Source organism: Cervus elaphus, chromosome 9, assembly GCF_910594005.1.
Source record: "Cervus elaphus chromosome 9, mCerEla1.1, whole genome shotgun sequence".
Lineage (NCBI taxonomy): Eukaryota > Metazoa > Chordata > Mammalia > Artiodactyla > Cervidae > Cervus > Cervus elaphus.
This window is the reverse complement of record NC_057823.1, coordinates 7,167,271-7,181,944: the sequence shown is the minus strand read 5'-3', so window position 1 is coordinate 7,181,944 and position 14,674 is coordinate 7,167,271. Positions and strand designations below refer to the sequence as shown.

Below are 14,674 nucleotides of genomic sequence, written 5' to 3'. Positions count from 1 at the left end.
AGTCAGACACATTGTAGAGCCTGTCTTCTCTCCTCACCTGCAGTAGGAGGTAACACCCTTCCCCATCTCAAGCCAGCACTGAGAATACTATGAGGTGGGATCCCATCATCTTGGAAGCATGCAAGTGGACAAACAAGACTAGCCCTGCAGAGACTTGATAAACTGCTGTTGGAACCACAGTTCACCAGAGTGAGCCAGGATGTGCATTCTGGACCTAAACAGATTTTTCAACCTGCTAAAATAGAAGATTTAAGTAGGAACTAGCGTCTCATGAGTAATACTCAAAATGCATAGGACACAGTCCAAAATTATTTGTCACACTATTGAAGTCACTCAGTTGTGTCCGACTCTCTGCAACCCCGTGGACTGTAGCCTACAAGGCTCCTTGCCCCATTGGATTTTCCAGGCAAGAGTACTGGAGTGGGTTGACATTTCCTTCTCCAGGTAATCTTCCCAACCCAGGGATGGAACCCAGGTCTCCTGCATTGCAGGCAGACACTTTACCATCTATGCCACCAGAGAAGCCCTTGTCACACTAAGCCTTTGTCACACTAAGAACCAGTAAACTCTCAATTCCAATAAGAAAAGACTATTAGCCGGTCAGAACAGCTGCTCTCCAAAAGTCTACAAGCAATAAATGCTGGAGAGGGTGTGGTGGGAATGCAAACTAGTACAGCCACTATGGAGAACAGTGTGGAGATTCCTTAAAAAACTGGAAATAGAACTGCCATATGACCCAGCAATCCCACTGCTGGGCATACACACTGAGGAAACCAGAATTGAGACACGTGTACCCCAATGTTCATTGCAGCACTGTTTATAATAGCCAGGACATGGAAGCAACCTAGATGTCCATCAGCAGATGAATGGATAAGAAAGCTGTGGTACATGTACACAATGGAATATTACTCAGCTATGAAAAAAATGCATTTGAATCAGTTCTAATGAGGTGGATGAAACTGGAGCCTACTATACAGAGTGAAGTAAGTCAGAAAGAAGAACACCAATACAGTATACTAACTCATATATATGGAATTTAGAAAAATGGTAATGATAACCCTATATGTGAGACAGCAAAAGAGACACAGATGTATAGAACAGTCTTTTGGACTCTGTGGGAGAAGGCAAGGGTGGAATGATTCGAGAGAATAGCATTGAAACATGTACTTTATCATATGTGAAACAGACCTCCAGTCCAGGTTGGATGCATGAGACAGGGTGCTCAGGGCTGTTGTACTGGGCTGACCCAGAGGGGTGGGATGGGGAGGGAGATGGGAGGGGGGTTCAGGATGGGGAACACATGTACACCCATGGCTGACTCATGTGAATGCATGGCAAAAACCACCACAATATTGTAAAGTAATTAGCCTTCAATTAAAATAATTAAATTTAAAAAAAAAGAAAAGACTTAATGAGCACCAACATCAAGCTCACATAGCTGTTGAATTGCTGGGCAAGGATTTTACAGCAGCCATTATAAAAGTTCTCCATTGAACAATAATGAACACACTTGAAACATATTAAAGAACAAGAAACAGTGGAGAAATAGAAATTACTGGCAATAGGTTTAAAAGACAAGGGATTAATATCAAGAAATACAGTGTACAGAGATGTCCCAATACGTCCTACACTGATACATGCATTGACTGCCCATTAACAACCTCTGTACCTTCTGTCTACTTTTGCTGTGAACCTAAAATCGCTATAAAAAATAAAATCTATTTTTAAAAAAAGAAATATAAGAACCAGAGCAGAGGTTGGCAACTACCGACTTCTGTACATCTGAACTAATGTACATGTGTTCATTCTTAACTAAGAACAGTTTATACACTTTTATGAGATGCGAAAATAAAATAAAATTCCAGTTTCAGTGTCTGTAAATGTTGGAATATAGTCCTGTTCATTTGTGTATGTATTGTCACAGCAACAGAGTTCTGAAGTTTCCAGAGAGGGGGCTTAAGTACTACAGTGCATTTTTCCAACCCCTTTTCATCCCCAACATCTGTATAACTTGCTTTATTCAATGGTACATCAATATGATCAAGAAGAGGTGTGAAAAGTGCTTGTGTATTTCTGAAATGCTGGAACTGAGACATGACCAAAGTTAAGCTTGCTGGCTGGATGCTGGGAGACTCGGGATGAAATTATTCCCATTGCGTTAACCAACAGCCAGGCAGCTGAGTAGGGAGAGAGACCACCACCATCCAGGGAGAAAGACCAGCCAGAGTCTAATTGAGCACCCTCCAGGGAGTGAAACCACAGAGAGCCAGCCATGGTGGGGTGGGGGAAGCGGTGTGTGGAGGAGCGAGACAGCTGGTGCTTGTGCTGTGGGGCCTTCCTACCATCGTGCGCCTGGGCACCGTCACGTGTTTATGACGTCACAGGTCGTGCGCTCCAGCCCTGACATCCTTGAGGCAGGCTCACATGGCCGCCGCCCTGACTGGCCCTCACACTGTGCCTGGAGAGCCCTGGCCCACGACCCTGAGCCTCCTCCTACTCCTTTTTCTCCTGCCTCCCACCCAGGTTGCAGCCACAGCCCACAGGCACCCTGCCAGTGAGGACGTCGCCTTTAGCCGTGATGTGGGTAGGGCGCCCCCCAAGCCCAGGTTGGCGGTGGTCCTGGTGGTGAATCCGGTGAATCCCGGGCTTCCGACTCCCATGGGTGGAGACCCAGCCTTCCGCGGTCCTTTCCTTTTTCCACGCCTCCCACTCTCCCTCCCTTCCCTTTGCATGTGGCCACCCTGGTGCCGCTGCTACTCACACCCTTTGTCATCCTTCCTTCAGCCTGTGGCCAGCGTCCTGTGCAAGGGAGGATACTGGGAGGCGTGGATGCCCTTGAGAGAAAGTGGCCGTGGCAGGTCAGTGTGCACTACACAGGTTTCCACATCTGTGGTGGGTCCATCGTTGATGAGTACTGGATCCTGTCGGCTGCCCACTGCTTTGACAGGTGAGTGGGCGGTGATGGATACCCTTCCCATGGAGGTCTAGGGCTGCAGGACCAACCACATGGACTACATAGGCCTGGGACTTCTCGAAGTTGGGGAGAGAATGGGACCCAGCACACAGCTCCATTCACTACAGCTTCTTGCACAGGACTGAGGGCTCCCGTAGGGCCATCAGCTCTTCTGGATAGGTGTGGAACAAAATAATAGGATGAGAGGTGAGGTGAGGAGTCACATCTTAGGATGATAAGATAAGAGGTGATGAAAGACGTATCCTCTGCATGAGACGGGTGCTCAGGGCTGGTGCACTGGGACGACCCAGAGGGATGGGATGGAGAGGGAGGCGGGAGAGGGAATTGGGTTGGGGAACACATCTAAATCCATGGCTGATTCATGTCAATGTATGGCAAAAACCACTACAATATTGTAAAGTATTTAGTCTCCAACGAATAAAAATAAATGGAAAAAAAAAAAAAAAAGAAGTATCCTCATTGGCAGCTCACTGTACATCTGACAAGCTCACCATCCAGCAGATACTGGTGAGTCCTTGAATCCTCCATGTACTCAGGTCAGGACTTCTTTGGGAGCAGTTCTGCCAGTCAGGTCCCTACTGTGCTGGAACGGCTCACTTTCCACATCCTGGCTGAGAGCTTGGATGCCCAGGCCCCCATGTTCCAGGACTCCTTGGGCCTGTGAGCTCATGGAAGCTCCTCTTCCCATGGTTCAGGTGCTTGAACAACTGTACCTTTGTTCTCTCTCTCTACAGGAGTACGAACACTGAGGCATATGATATATATGTGGGCCTTGTGGACCTCCTGGTTGCTGGCAATCACACACAGTGGTTTGAGGTGAATAGGGTGATCATACACCCCACCTATGAATTGTACCACCCTATTGGAGGCGACGTCGCTCTGGTGCAGCTGAAAAGCCGCATTGTTTTTTCCGACGCTGTGCTTCCCGTCTGTATTGCACCCCCAGACTTGACTCTTTCGAACCTTTCTTGCTGGGCTACAGGATGGGGATCCATCTCCCAACAAGGTAAGAAAACAAAGTGCAGGGTGGATCCCTTTATTGGAGTTTGTGGAAGAGATGATGGCTTTATGACATTACTGGAGAGAACATGTTCTGTCCATTAAGAGCTTGCAAGTATCTGAGGACTGGAATCTTTATCCATCCATCAATCACAATATGTTTCTCTGTCAATGTGGAGTTGTGCTTTATTCCTGGCTGGCTTTGTTCTATATAGAGAAGTAGTTACATCTACTTTGAGTGTGAAACTAATATTTTGTATACCAAGAGCACAAATTTCCAGCGTAGTTGTTCTTAAAATTTTAAATTCAATTTATAATCTTTTTTAACCTATGAAAAAACACATTAGTTATTCTAGTTATCCATAAAGGCCTTGTACTTTCTTTCTAGGTTTAAATCTTTGTATTTTAGGATTTCTATGGTTATATAAAAGATTATTTTTAATTGCATTTTGCTAATCAGACACAGCTGTTGATTTCTGTGTATTGATAATATTTCCACTCACCATATAGGGCTAATTTTTAATAGTTTGTCAGTTGATTATTTAATTGTTCTAGATTGTTAAATATATTTTCTTCAGATAAAGCTTGCTTCATCACTTCCTGTTCTATATCTTATCCTTAATTAATTTTTCTTATCTTATTGCAATGATTAGAACCTCTAGTAGAAATGTTGCTAGGTCTCTTTTTCTTGCTTTTTATTTTAATTGAAATGCTTCTAATAGCTTACTATTGCATCTATGGCTTGATTTGGAGATTTCAAATTGATATCTTATATCAGTTTAAGAAAGTTTAACATCTGCTTTACTTAATTAAAAAAAAAACTCTTATTGAAGTTAAACTGATATAAATTCAAATTAGAATGTTAAAACTTTAGAATGTTAAATGTAATCCCCATGGTAAACATGAAAGGAAATTAAGAGGGAATTTAAATATTTCACTACAAAAAATCAACTAAATGCAAAGAAGACAGGAATGCAAGAAAATGAGGCAAGGGGGAAGCTATAAGGCATGTATAAAGTAAGTAGTAAAATGACAGAACCAAGTTCCTCCTTACCAATAATTACTTTGAATGTAAATGGTTGAACTCTCAAATCAAAAGACAGAGACTGGAATTAGGGAGATAAAGCCAAGATGGTAGAGTACACCTCCTCTCACTGGAACACATAAATTACAGTCATTGATAAAACAACTATTGATGAGAAAGACTGGAATCCACCAGAGAAGATTTTCTACAACTAAAGATGGGAATCATAAAGAGATGGGTAGGAAGGGCAAAGTCATAGTATAGTCAAGACCTATACGCTTGGGTGGATGACCCACAAATAGAATAATTACAAATATGGAGCTTCTCCCCAAGGAATAAAGGGTCTGAACCTCACATTGGGCTCCCCGGTCCTGGGGTCCTATACCAGGAATATTTGGTTTTGGAGGCCAACAGGCCTTACTTTTGGGACACTCAGAAACCTGTGAGAAATAAAGACTCCACTCTTAAAAGGCACGAATAAAATCTAACATGCTCCAGGACCTAGAGCAGAGCAGTAATTTGAAAGGAGCCTGGGTCAGATCCACCTACTTATCTTGGAGAGTCTCCCCGAGAGGTAGGAAGCAACTGGAGCTCATCCTGCAGACATAGACGCTGGTGGCAACATTTAGGGGAGCTCACTCTATCACATGGACACTGGTGTTGACAAGCACTATTTTAGAATCCTCTATCTAGTTTATTGGGCTTCCCTAGTGTAAAGGATCTGCCCGCAATGCAGGAGATCCAGGTTCAATCCCTGGGTCAGGAAGATCCCCTGGGGAAGGGAATAGTTACTGCAGTACTCTTGCCTGGAGAATTCCATGGACAGGGAAGCCGGATGGGCTACAGTCCATGGGACTGCAAAGAGTCGGACATGATTTAGTTCACCACTGACCCACCTGGGAAGCCCACATTACATCCCTAGTACTTATTTATCTTGTAACTGCTAGAAGTTTATAAGTTTTGACTGCCTTCAACCAATTCCATCCTCCCTCAACACTCCCCTGCCACTGGTAATCACAAAACTAATCTCTTTTTCTATGAGTTTGTCTTTGAAGTCTAATTGATATATTAGTTCCTGTTATATGACATAGTGATTTGGTATTTCTCCACAGCTTAAAATTATCACCATGATAAGTCTAATTATGATATGTCACTATACAAATATATTACATAATTTTTTATTTTATTCTGCACACTGTACATTTCATGCCTGTGACTCATTTATTTTACAACTGGAAGTTTGTACCTCTTAATCTTCCTCACCTATTTCTTTCCATTCTCCAACCCCTCACCTCTGGCAACCACCTGTTTTTCCTCTGTATCTGTTTGTTCATTTGTTTTCTTTAGATTCCACATATAAGTGAAATCATACAATATTTGGGCTTCCTTGGTGGCTCAGATGGTAAAGAATCTGCCTGCAATGCGGGAGACCTGAGTTCAGTCCCTGGGTTGGGAAGATTTCCTGGAGAAAGAAATGGCACCCCACTCCAGTATTCTTGCCTGGAGAATTCCATGGACAGAGGATCCATGGAGTTGCAAAGAGTCAGACACGACTAAGCAACAACAACAACAACAACAACACACACACACACACACAACATTTGTCTTTCTCTGTCTGGCTTATTTCATTTAGCACAATATCCTCTAGATCCATCCATGTTGTTGCAAATGGTAAGATTTCATTCTTTTTTATGGCTGGGTAAATTCCATTGCATATACGTACCACATGTCCCAATTAACTCAAGAGGGGTGGAATGGGGAGGGAGATGGGAAGGAGGTTCAAGAGTGAGGGGACATATATATACTTATGGCTGATTCATGTTGATGTTTGAAAGAAAACAACAAAATTTTGTAGAGCAATTACCCTTCAATTAAAAAATAAATAATTTTTGTTTTAAAAAAAGCATCAATTCTTTGGTTCTCAGCTTTCTTTATGGCCCAACTCTCACATCCATACGTACTGGAAAAGCCATAGTTTTGACTATACAGACCTTTGTCAGCAAGTAATGTCTCTGCTTTTTAATATACTGTCGAAGTTTGTCATAGCTTTTCTTCCAAGAAGCAACTATCTTTTAATTTCATGGCTGCAGTCACCATCTATAGTGATTTTGGAGCCCAAGAAAATAAAGTCTGTCACTGTTTCCATTGTTTCCCCATCTATCTGCCATGAAGTGATGGGACCAGATGACATGATCTTCATTTTTGATTGTGGCGTTTTAAGCCAAAATTTTCACTCTTCTCTTTCACTTTCATTAAGAGGCTCTTTAGTTCCTCCTGGTTTTCTGCAGGAATGGTGTCATCTTAAACCATCTTTATTTATATATATATATTTTTACTGTTCTGTTCAGCTTCATTGATGGTCTTTATTAACATGATCTTGTGGATGATAGCCATTCTGACAGGTGTGAGGTGGTATTTCACTGTGGTTTTGCGTTGCATTTCTTTGATGATTAGCAATGTTGAGCATATTTTCATGCGCCTGTTGGCCATTTGTGTGTCTCCTTAGGGAAAATGTCAGTTCAGGTCTTCTGTCCATCCTTAAATTGAATTTAGATAGATAGGAGATATACATATAGATATATATAGATATAAATATATAGAGAGTTGTATAACCTATTATATATTTTGGATATTAACACTTATAGGACATATTACTTGGAAATATTTTCTCTCATTCAGTAGGATGTCCTTTCATTTTGTAACTTTCTTAGTGGTATCCTTTACCTTGCTAAAACTTTTAAGTTTAACTTGATTTCATTTGTTTATTTTTCATTTTCCTTTCTTTCCTAAAGAGACAAGCCCAAAATACTATTGCTACAATTCATATCAAAGAGTGTTCTGTGTATATTCTTTTTTAAGAGTTTTGTGGTTTCTGGTCTGATGTTTAAGTCTTTAATCCATTTTCAGTTTATTTTCATATGTGGTATGAGAAAATGTTTTAATTTCATTATTTTACATGTAGCTATTCCAGTTTCCCAGCACCATTTATTGAAGATGGCCTTTTTCTCATTGTATATTTTTGCCTCCTTTGTTGTGGATTAATTGAACATAAGTATGTGGATTTATTTCTGGGTCCTCTATTGTTTTCCATTGATCTACATGCCTGTTTTATGTGCCAGTACCATACTGTTTGAGTACTGAAGCTTTGTAGTATAGTCTGAGGTCAGCCACCATGATACTTATAACTTTGTTCCCTCTTCTCAACATTGCCTTGGCTATTTGTTGTGTGTGTGTGTGTATGTGTGTGTGTGTGTGTGTGTGTGTGTGTGTGTGTGTGTGTGTGAGACTCCATATAAATTTTAGGATTATTTGTTCTAGTTCCGTGAAAAATATCATGGGTATTTTGGTGAGGGTTGCATTAAATCTGTAATGATTTAGGGTAGTATGATCATGTTGTGCTGTGCTTAGTCACTTAGTTGTGTCCGGATCTTTGCAACCCCATGGACTGCAGCCCTCCAGGCTCCTCTGTCCAAGGGAATTCTCCAGGCAAGAATACTGGGGTGCACTGCCATGCCCTCCTCCAGGGGATCTTCCCAACCCAAGGATCAAACCCAGGTCTTCTGCACTGCAGGCAGATTCTTTACTGCTGAGCCATATATGTATATATATGCCCACACACATACACACACATATTTGTTGTTCAGTCACTAAGTCATGTATGACCCTTTGAAACCTCACGGACAACAGCACGCCAGGCTCCTCTGTCCTTCACCATCTCCCAGAGCTTGCTCAGATTCATATCCATTGAGTCAGTGATGCTATCTAACCATCTCATCCTCTGCTGCCTCTTTCTCCTTTAGCCTTCAATCTTTTCTGGTAAGTTGGCTCCTTGCATCAGGTGGCCAAAGTATTGGAGCTTCCGCTTCAGTGAATATTCAGGATTGATTTCCTTTAGGATTGACTGGTTTGATCCCCTTGCAGTCCAAGGAACTCCCAAGAGTCTTCTCCAGCACCACAGTTCAAAAGTGTCAATTCTTTAGCGCTCAGCCTTCTTTATGGTCCAACTCTCACATTTGTACATGACTACTGGAAACACATGGACTTTGTTGGCAAAGTGATGTCTCTGCTTTTTAACGTGCTGTCTAGGTTTGTCATGATTTTCCTTCCAAGGAGCAAATGTCTTAATTTCATGGCTTCAGTCACCATCCACAGTGATTTCAGAGTCCAAGAAAATAAATTCTGTCACTGCTTCCTCTTTATCCCTTCCATTTGCCATGAAGTGATGGGGCCAGATGCCATGATCTTAGTTTTTTGAATGTTTAGTTTCAAGAGAGCTTTTCCACTCTCCCCTTTCACCCTCACCATGAGACTCTTTAGTTCCTCTTTGCTTTCTGCCATTAGAGTGGTATCATCTGTGTATCTGAGGTTGTTGATATTTGTCCCAGCAGTCTTGATTCCAGTTTGCAATTCATCCAGCCTGGCAATTTTCATGATGTACTTTGCATATAAGTTAAATAAGCAGAGTGATAATATACAACCTTGTCATACTCCTTTCCCAATTTTGAATCAGTTAGTTGTCCCATGTCCAGTTATAACTGTTGCTTCTTGACCCACATACAAGTTTCTCAGGAGACAGATATGGTGGTCTGATACTCCCATCTCTTTAAGAATTTTCCACAGTTGTTTATACAGCCTTTGACTGTGTGGATGACAACATATGTGTGTATGTATGTACATATATATATATATATATATGTACTCAGCCATAAAAGTGAATGAAATTCTGCTATTTGAAGCAATGTGGATGGATCTAGAGAATATTATGCTTAGTTAAATAATTTATACACAGAAGGACAAATACTGTGTGAGTCATATTCCTAATTTGTGGAATCTAAAAAATACTACCAATGAGTATATGCAAAATGGAAACCAACTCACAGATTTAGAAAACAAACTAGTGGCTACCAAAGGGTTAGGGAAAGGGAAGTGGCAAACTAGGAGTATAAGATAAAGGGATATAAAATATTACATATAAAATAGATAAGTAACAAGGATATATTGTATAGTACAAGGAATTTCAGTCACTATCTTGTAATAACATTTTTTGTAATAACTTTTAATGAAGTTTAATCTATAAAACTCAGCAGTGGCTGAAAGGACTGGAAAGGTCAGTTTTCACTCCAACTCCAAAGAAGGGCAATCCCAAAGAATGCTCAAACTACCGCACAATTGCACTCATCTCACACGCTAGTAAAGTGATGCCTAAAATTCTCCAAGCCAGGCTTCAGCAATACGTGAACTGTGAACTTCCAGATGTTCAAGCTGGTTTTAGAAAAGGCAGAGGAACCAGAGATCAAATTGCCAACATCCGCTGGATCATCAAAAAAGCGAGAGTTCCAGAAAAACATCTACTTCTGATTTACTGACCATGCCAAAGCCTTTGACTATGTGGATCACAATAAACTGTGGACAATTCTGAAAGAGATGGGAATACCAGACCACCTGACCTGCCTCTTGAGAAACCTGTATACAGGTCAGGATGCAACAGTTAGAACTGGACATGGAACAACAGACTGGTTCCTAATAGGAAAAGGAGTATGTCAAGGCTGTATATTGTCACCCTGCTTATTTAACTTATATGCAGAGTACATCATGAGAAACGTTGGGCTGGAAGAAGCACAAGCTGGAATCAAGATTGCCAGGAGAAATATCAATAACCTCAGATATGCAGATGACACCACCCTTATGGCAGAAAGTGAAGAAGAACTAAAGAGCCTCTTGATGAAAGTGAAAGAGGAGAGTGAAAAAGTTGGCTTCAAGCTCAACATTCAGAAAACTAAGATTATGGCACCCAGTCCCATCACTTCATGGGAAATAGATGGGGAAACAGTGGAAACAGTGGCTGACTTTATTTTTCTGGGCTCCAAAATCACTGCAGATGGTGATTGCAGCCATGAAATTAAAAGATGCTTACTCCTTGGAAGGAAAGTTATGACCAACCTAGACAGCATATTAAAAAGCAGAGACATTACTCTGTCAACAAAGGTCTGTCTAGTCAAGGCTGTGGTTTTTCCAGTGGTCATGTATGGATGTGAGACTTGGACTAAAAAGAAAGCTGAGCGCTGAAGAATTGATGCTTTTGAACTGTGGTGTTGGAGAAGACTCTTGAGAGTCCCTTAGACTGCAAGGAGATCCAACCAGTCCATCCTAAATGAAATCAGTCCTGGGTGTTCTTTGGAAGGACTAATATTGAAGCTGAAACTCCAGTACTTTGGCCACCTGATGCGAAGAGCTGACTCATTTGAAAAGACCCTGATGCTTGGAAAGATTGAGGGCAGGAGGAGAAGGGGATGACAGAGGATGAGATGTTTGGATGGCATCACCGACTCAATGGACATGGGTTTGGGTGGATTCCGGTAGTTGGTGATGGACAGGGAGGCCTGGCGTGCTGCGGTTCATGGGGTCTCAAAGAGTCCAGACACTACTGAGCAACTGAACTGAACTGAATCTGTAAAATACTGAATCACAATGCTGTATACCTGAAACTAACATAATAGTGTAAATGAACTATACTTTAATTAAAAATTACTGATATGTTAAATTTTAGTGGAGTTTTTTCAGAAAGAAAAACAATGGATTTCTTTATATTAATCTTGTATCCTTCAGGTTTACTGAATTCCTTTATTAATTTTAATAGTTTTTTGGTAGAGACATTAGGGTTTTGTATATATCATGTCATCTGAAATAGTAACAGTTTAACTTCTTCCCTTCCAGTTTGGATACTTTTTATTTCTTTTTCTTGTCTGGCCTCTGTGACTAGGACTTCCAGTCAGTCAGTCAGTTCAGTTGCTCAGTCTCATCTGACGCTTTGCAACCCCATGGACTGCATCATGCCAGGCTTCCCCGTCCATCACCAACTCCCGGAGCTTGCTCAAACCCATGTCCATCGAGTTGGTGATGCCATCCAACCATCTCATCCTCTGTCATCTGCTTCTCCTCCTGCCTTCAATCTTTCCCATAGGACTTCCCAATACTATGTCAAACAAAAGAGGAAATATTGGGCATCTTTGTCTTGTTCCTGATTTTAGAGGAAAAGCTTTCAGTTTTTCAGCATTGAGCATGGCATCAGCTGTTGGTTTCTCATAACTAGCCTTTATTATGTTGAGATATGTCCTCTATATACTAACTTTGAAGGGAGTTTTTATCATAAATGGTTTTTGAATTTTGTCAAATGCTTTTTCTGTGTCTGTTGAGATGATCTTGTGATTTTTATCCTTCCTTTTGTTAATGTGGTAGGAGGGCATGGCAACCTACTTCAGTATTCTTGCCTGGAGAATCCCCATGGAGAGAGGGGGGTTGGCAGGCTACAGTCCATGGGGTTACAAACAGTCAGATATGACTGAAGTGACTTAGCACTTGTTAATGTGGTATATCACATTGATATTGAACCATCTGCAGATATTGAACTACAGAAATTGAACCATCCTTGCATCCCTGTAATTAATTTCTTTTGATTATGGTTTGATATTTTTTATATACTGTTGAATTCAGTTGGCTAATATGCTGAGGATTTTTGTATCTATATTCATCAGGATATTGTCCAGTAATTTTCATTTTTATAATGTCTTTGGTTTTGATATCAGGAAAATGGTGATCTTGTAGAATGAATTCAATAGTGTTTCCTCCTCCTCAATTTTTTTGAATAGTTGGAGAACAATAGGTATTAACTTTTCAGTTGTGAAACTGTTCAGTCTTTTACTTTTACCTCTTGGGAGTTTTGCATTACTGATTCAGTTTCACTACTAGTGATCAGTCTCTTCAGATTTTCTATTTCTCCTGATTCAGTTTTGGAAGTTTGCATTTTTTTTTTTTTTTTGCAAATTATCCATTTTTTCCTAGGGTGTCCAATTTGTTGGCATATAACTTTCATAGTGTTCTGTTTTAACTTTTTTGTATCTTTGTAATATCATTTGTAATTTTTCCTCTTTCATTTTTGGGTCTTCTTTTTCCCCCTATTGAACTTGGTTAAACACTTATTAATTTTCTTTATCATTAAAAAAATAGCTCTTGGATTCATTTATCTTTTCTATTTTTGTCTATATTTTATTGTTTTCTATTCTGGCCTTTATTATTTCCTTTCTTCTGATGACCTTGGGTTTTGTTTTTCTTCTTTTTCTAATTCCTTTAGATGATATGTAGTTTGAGATTTTTCTTGTTTCTACAGGTATAAATTTCCCTCTTAGATTTACTTCTGCTGCATACCATAAATCTTGAAAAATTGCTTTTATTTTTATTTGTCTTGAGGTATTTTCTGATTTCATCTTTGCTTTCTTCATTTGCCAATTGCTTTTTAGTTGCATGTTGTTTAGTCTCCATGCATTTGTGTTTTTACTATTTTCTTCCTGTAATTGATTTCTAATTTCATATCTTTATGGTCAGAAAAGAGGTTTGATATAATTTCTATCCTCTTAAATTTGTTAAACTAAATATATAGAATAAATACTAACAGACTGAAAGGGAGAAATTGGCCATGATAAAATAATAGTAGGGGACTATAACACTCCAGTTACAATCAGACAGATATCAATAAGGAAACATTGGCCTTTAAATGACACATTATTTCTTTAGGTAGATATACTCCTAAGTATTCTATTCTTTTTGTTGCAATGGTGAATGGTATTGTTTCCTTAATTTCTCTTTCTGTTTTCTCATTGTTAGTGTATAGGAATGCAAGGGATTTCTGTGTGTTAATTTTATATCTTGCAACTTTACTATATTCGTTGATTAGCTCTAGTAATTTTCTGGTAGAGTCTTTAAGGTTTTCTATGTAGAGGATCATGTCATCTGCAAACAGCGAGAGTTTCACTTCTTCTTTTCCTATCTGGATTTCGTTTACTTCTTTTTCTGCTCTGATTGCTGTGGCCAACACTTCCAAAACTATGTTGAATAGTAGTGGTGAGAGTGGGCACCCTTGTCTTGTTCCTGATTTTAGGGGAAATGCTTTCAATTTTTCACCATTGAGGGTAATGCTTGCTGTGGGTTTGTCATATATAGCTTTTATTATGTTGAGGTATGTTCCTTCTATTCCTGCTTTCTGGAGAGTTTTAATCATAAATGAGTGTTGAATTTTGTCAAAGGATTTTTCTGCATCTATTGAGATAATCATATGGTTTTTATCTTTCAATTTGTTAATGTGGTGTATTCCATTGATCGATTTGCAGATATTAAAGAATCCTTGCATTCCTGGGATAAAGCCTACTTGGTCATGGTGTATGATTTTGTTAATATGTTGCTGGATTCTGTTTGCTAGAATTTTGTTAAGGATTTTTGCATCTATGTTCATCAGTGATATTGGCCTGTAGTTTTCTTTCTTTCTTTTTTTTTTTTTGTGGCATCTTTGTCTGGTTTTGGAATTAGGGTGATGGTGGCCTCATAGAATGAGTTTGGAAGTTTACCTTCTTCTGCAATTTTCTGGAAGAGTTTGAGTAAGATAAGTGTTAGCTCTTCTCTAAATTTTTGGTAGAATTCAGCTGTGAAGCCATCTGGTCCTGGACTTTTGTTTGCTGGAAGATTTCTGATTTACAGTTTCGATTTCCTTGCTTGTGATGGGTCTGTTAGGATCTTATATTTCTTCCTGGTTCAGTTTTGGAAAGTTATACTTTTCTAGGAATTTGTCCATTTCATCCAAGTTGTCCATTTTATTGGCACAGAGCTGCTGGTAGTAGTCTCTTATGATC

At 39.9% G+C, this 14,674-nt stretch overlaps 1 protein-coding gene across 1 annotated transcript in view; it reads left to right on the top strand.

Annotated features, from left to right (window-relative positions):
* The first annotated feature begins 1,982 nt into the window (after nucleotides 1-1,982).
* Nucleotides 1,983-14,674, top strand: part of PRSS38 (serine protease 38) — a 38,360-nt gene continuing 25,668 nt past the window's right edge. The window contains exons 1-3 of the mRNA XM_043910781.1: nucleotides 1,983-2,584; nucleotides 2,785-2,947; nucleotides 3,709-3,980. Coding sequence (XP_043766716.1) covers nucleotides 2,425-2,584; nucleotides 2,785-2,947; nucleotides 3,709-3,980 — 595 coding nt within the window. The 5' untranslated portion in view covers nucleotides 1,983-2,424. The remainder of the gene's footprint in view (nucleotides 2,585-2,784; nucleotides 2,948-3,708; nucleotides 3,981-14,674) is intronic.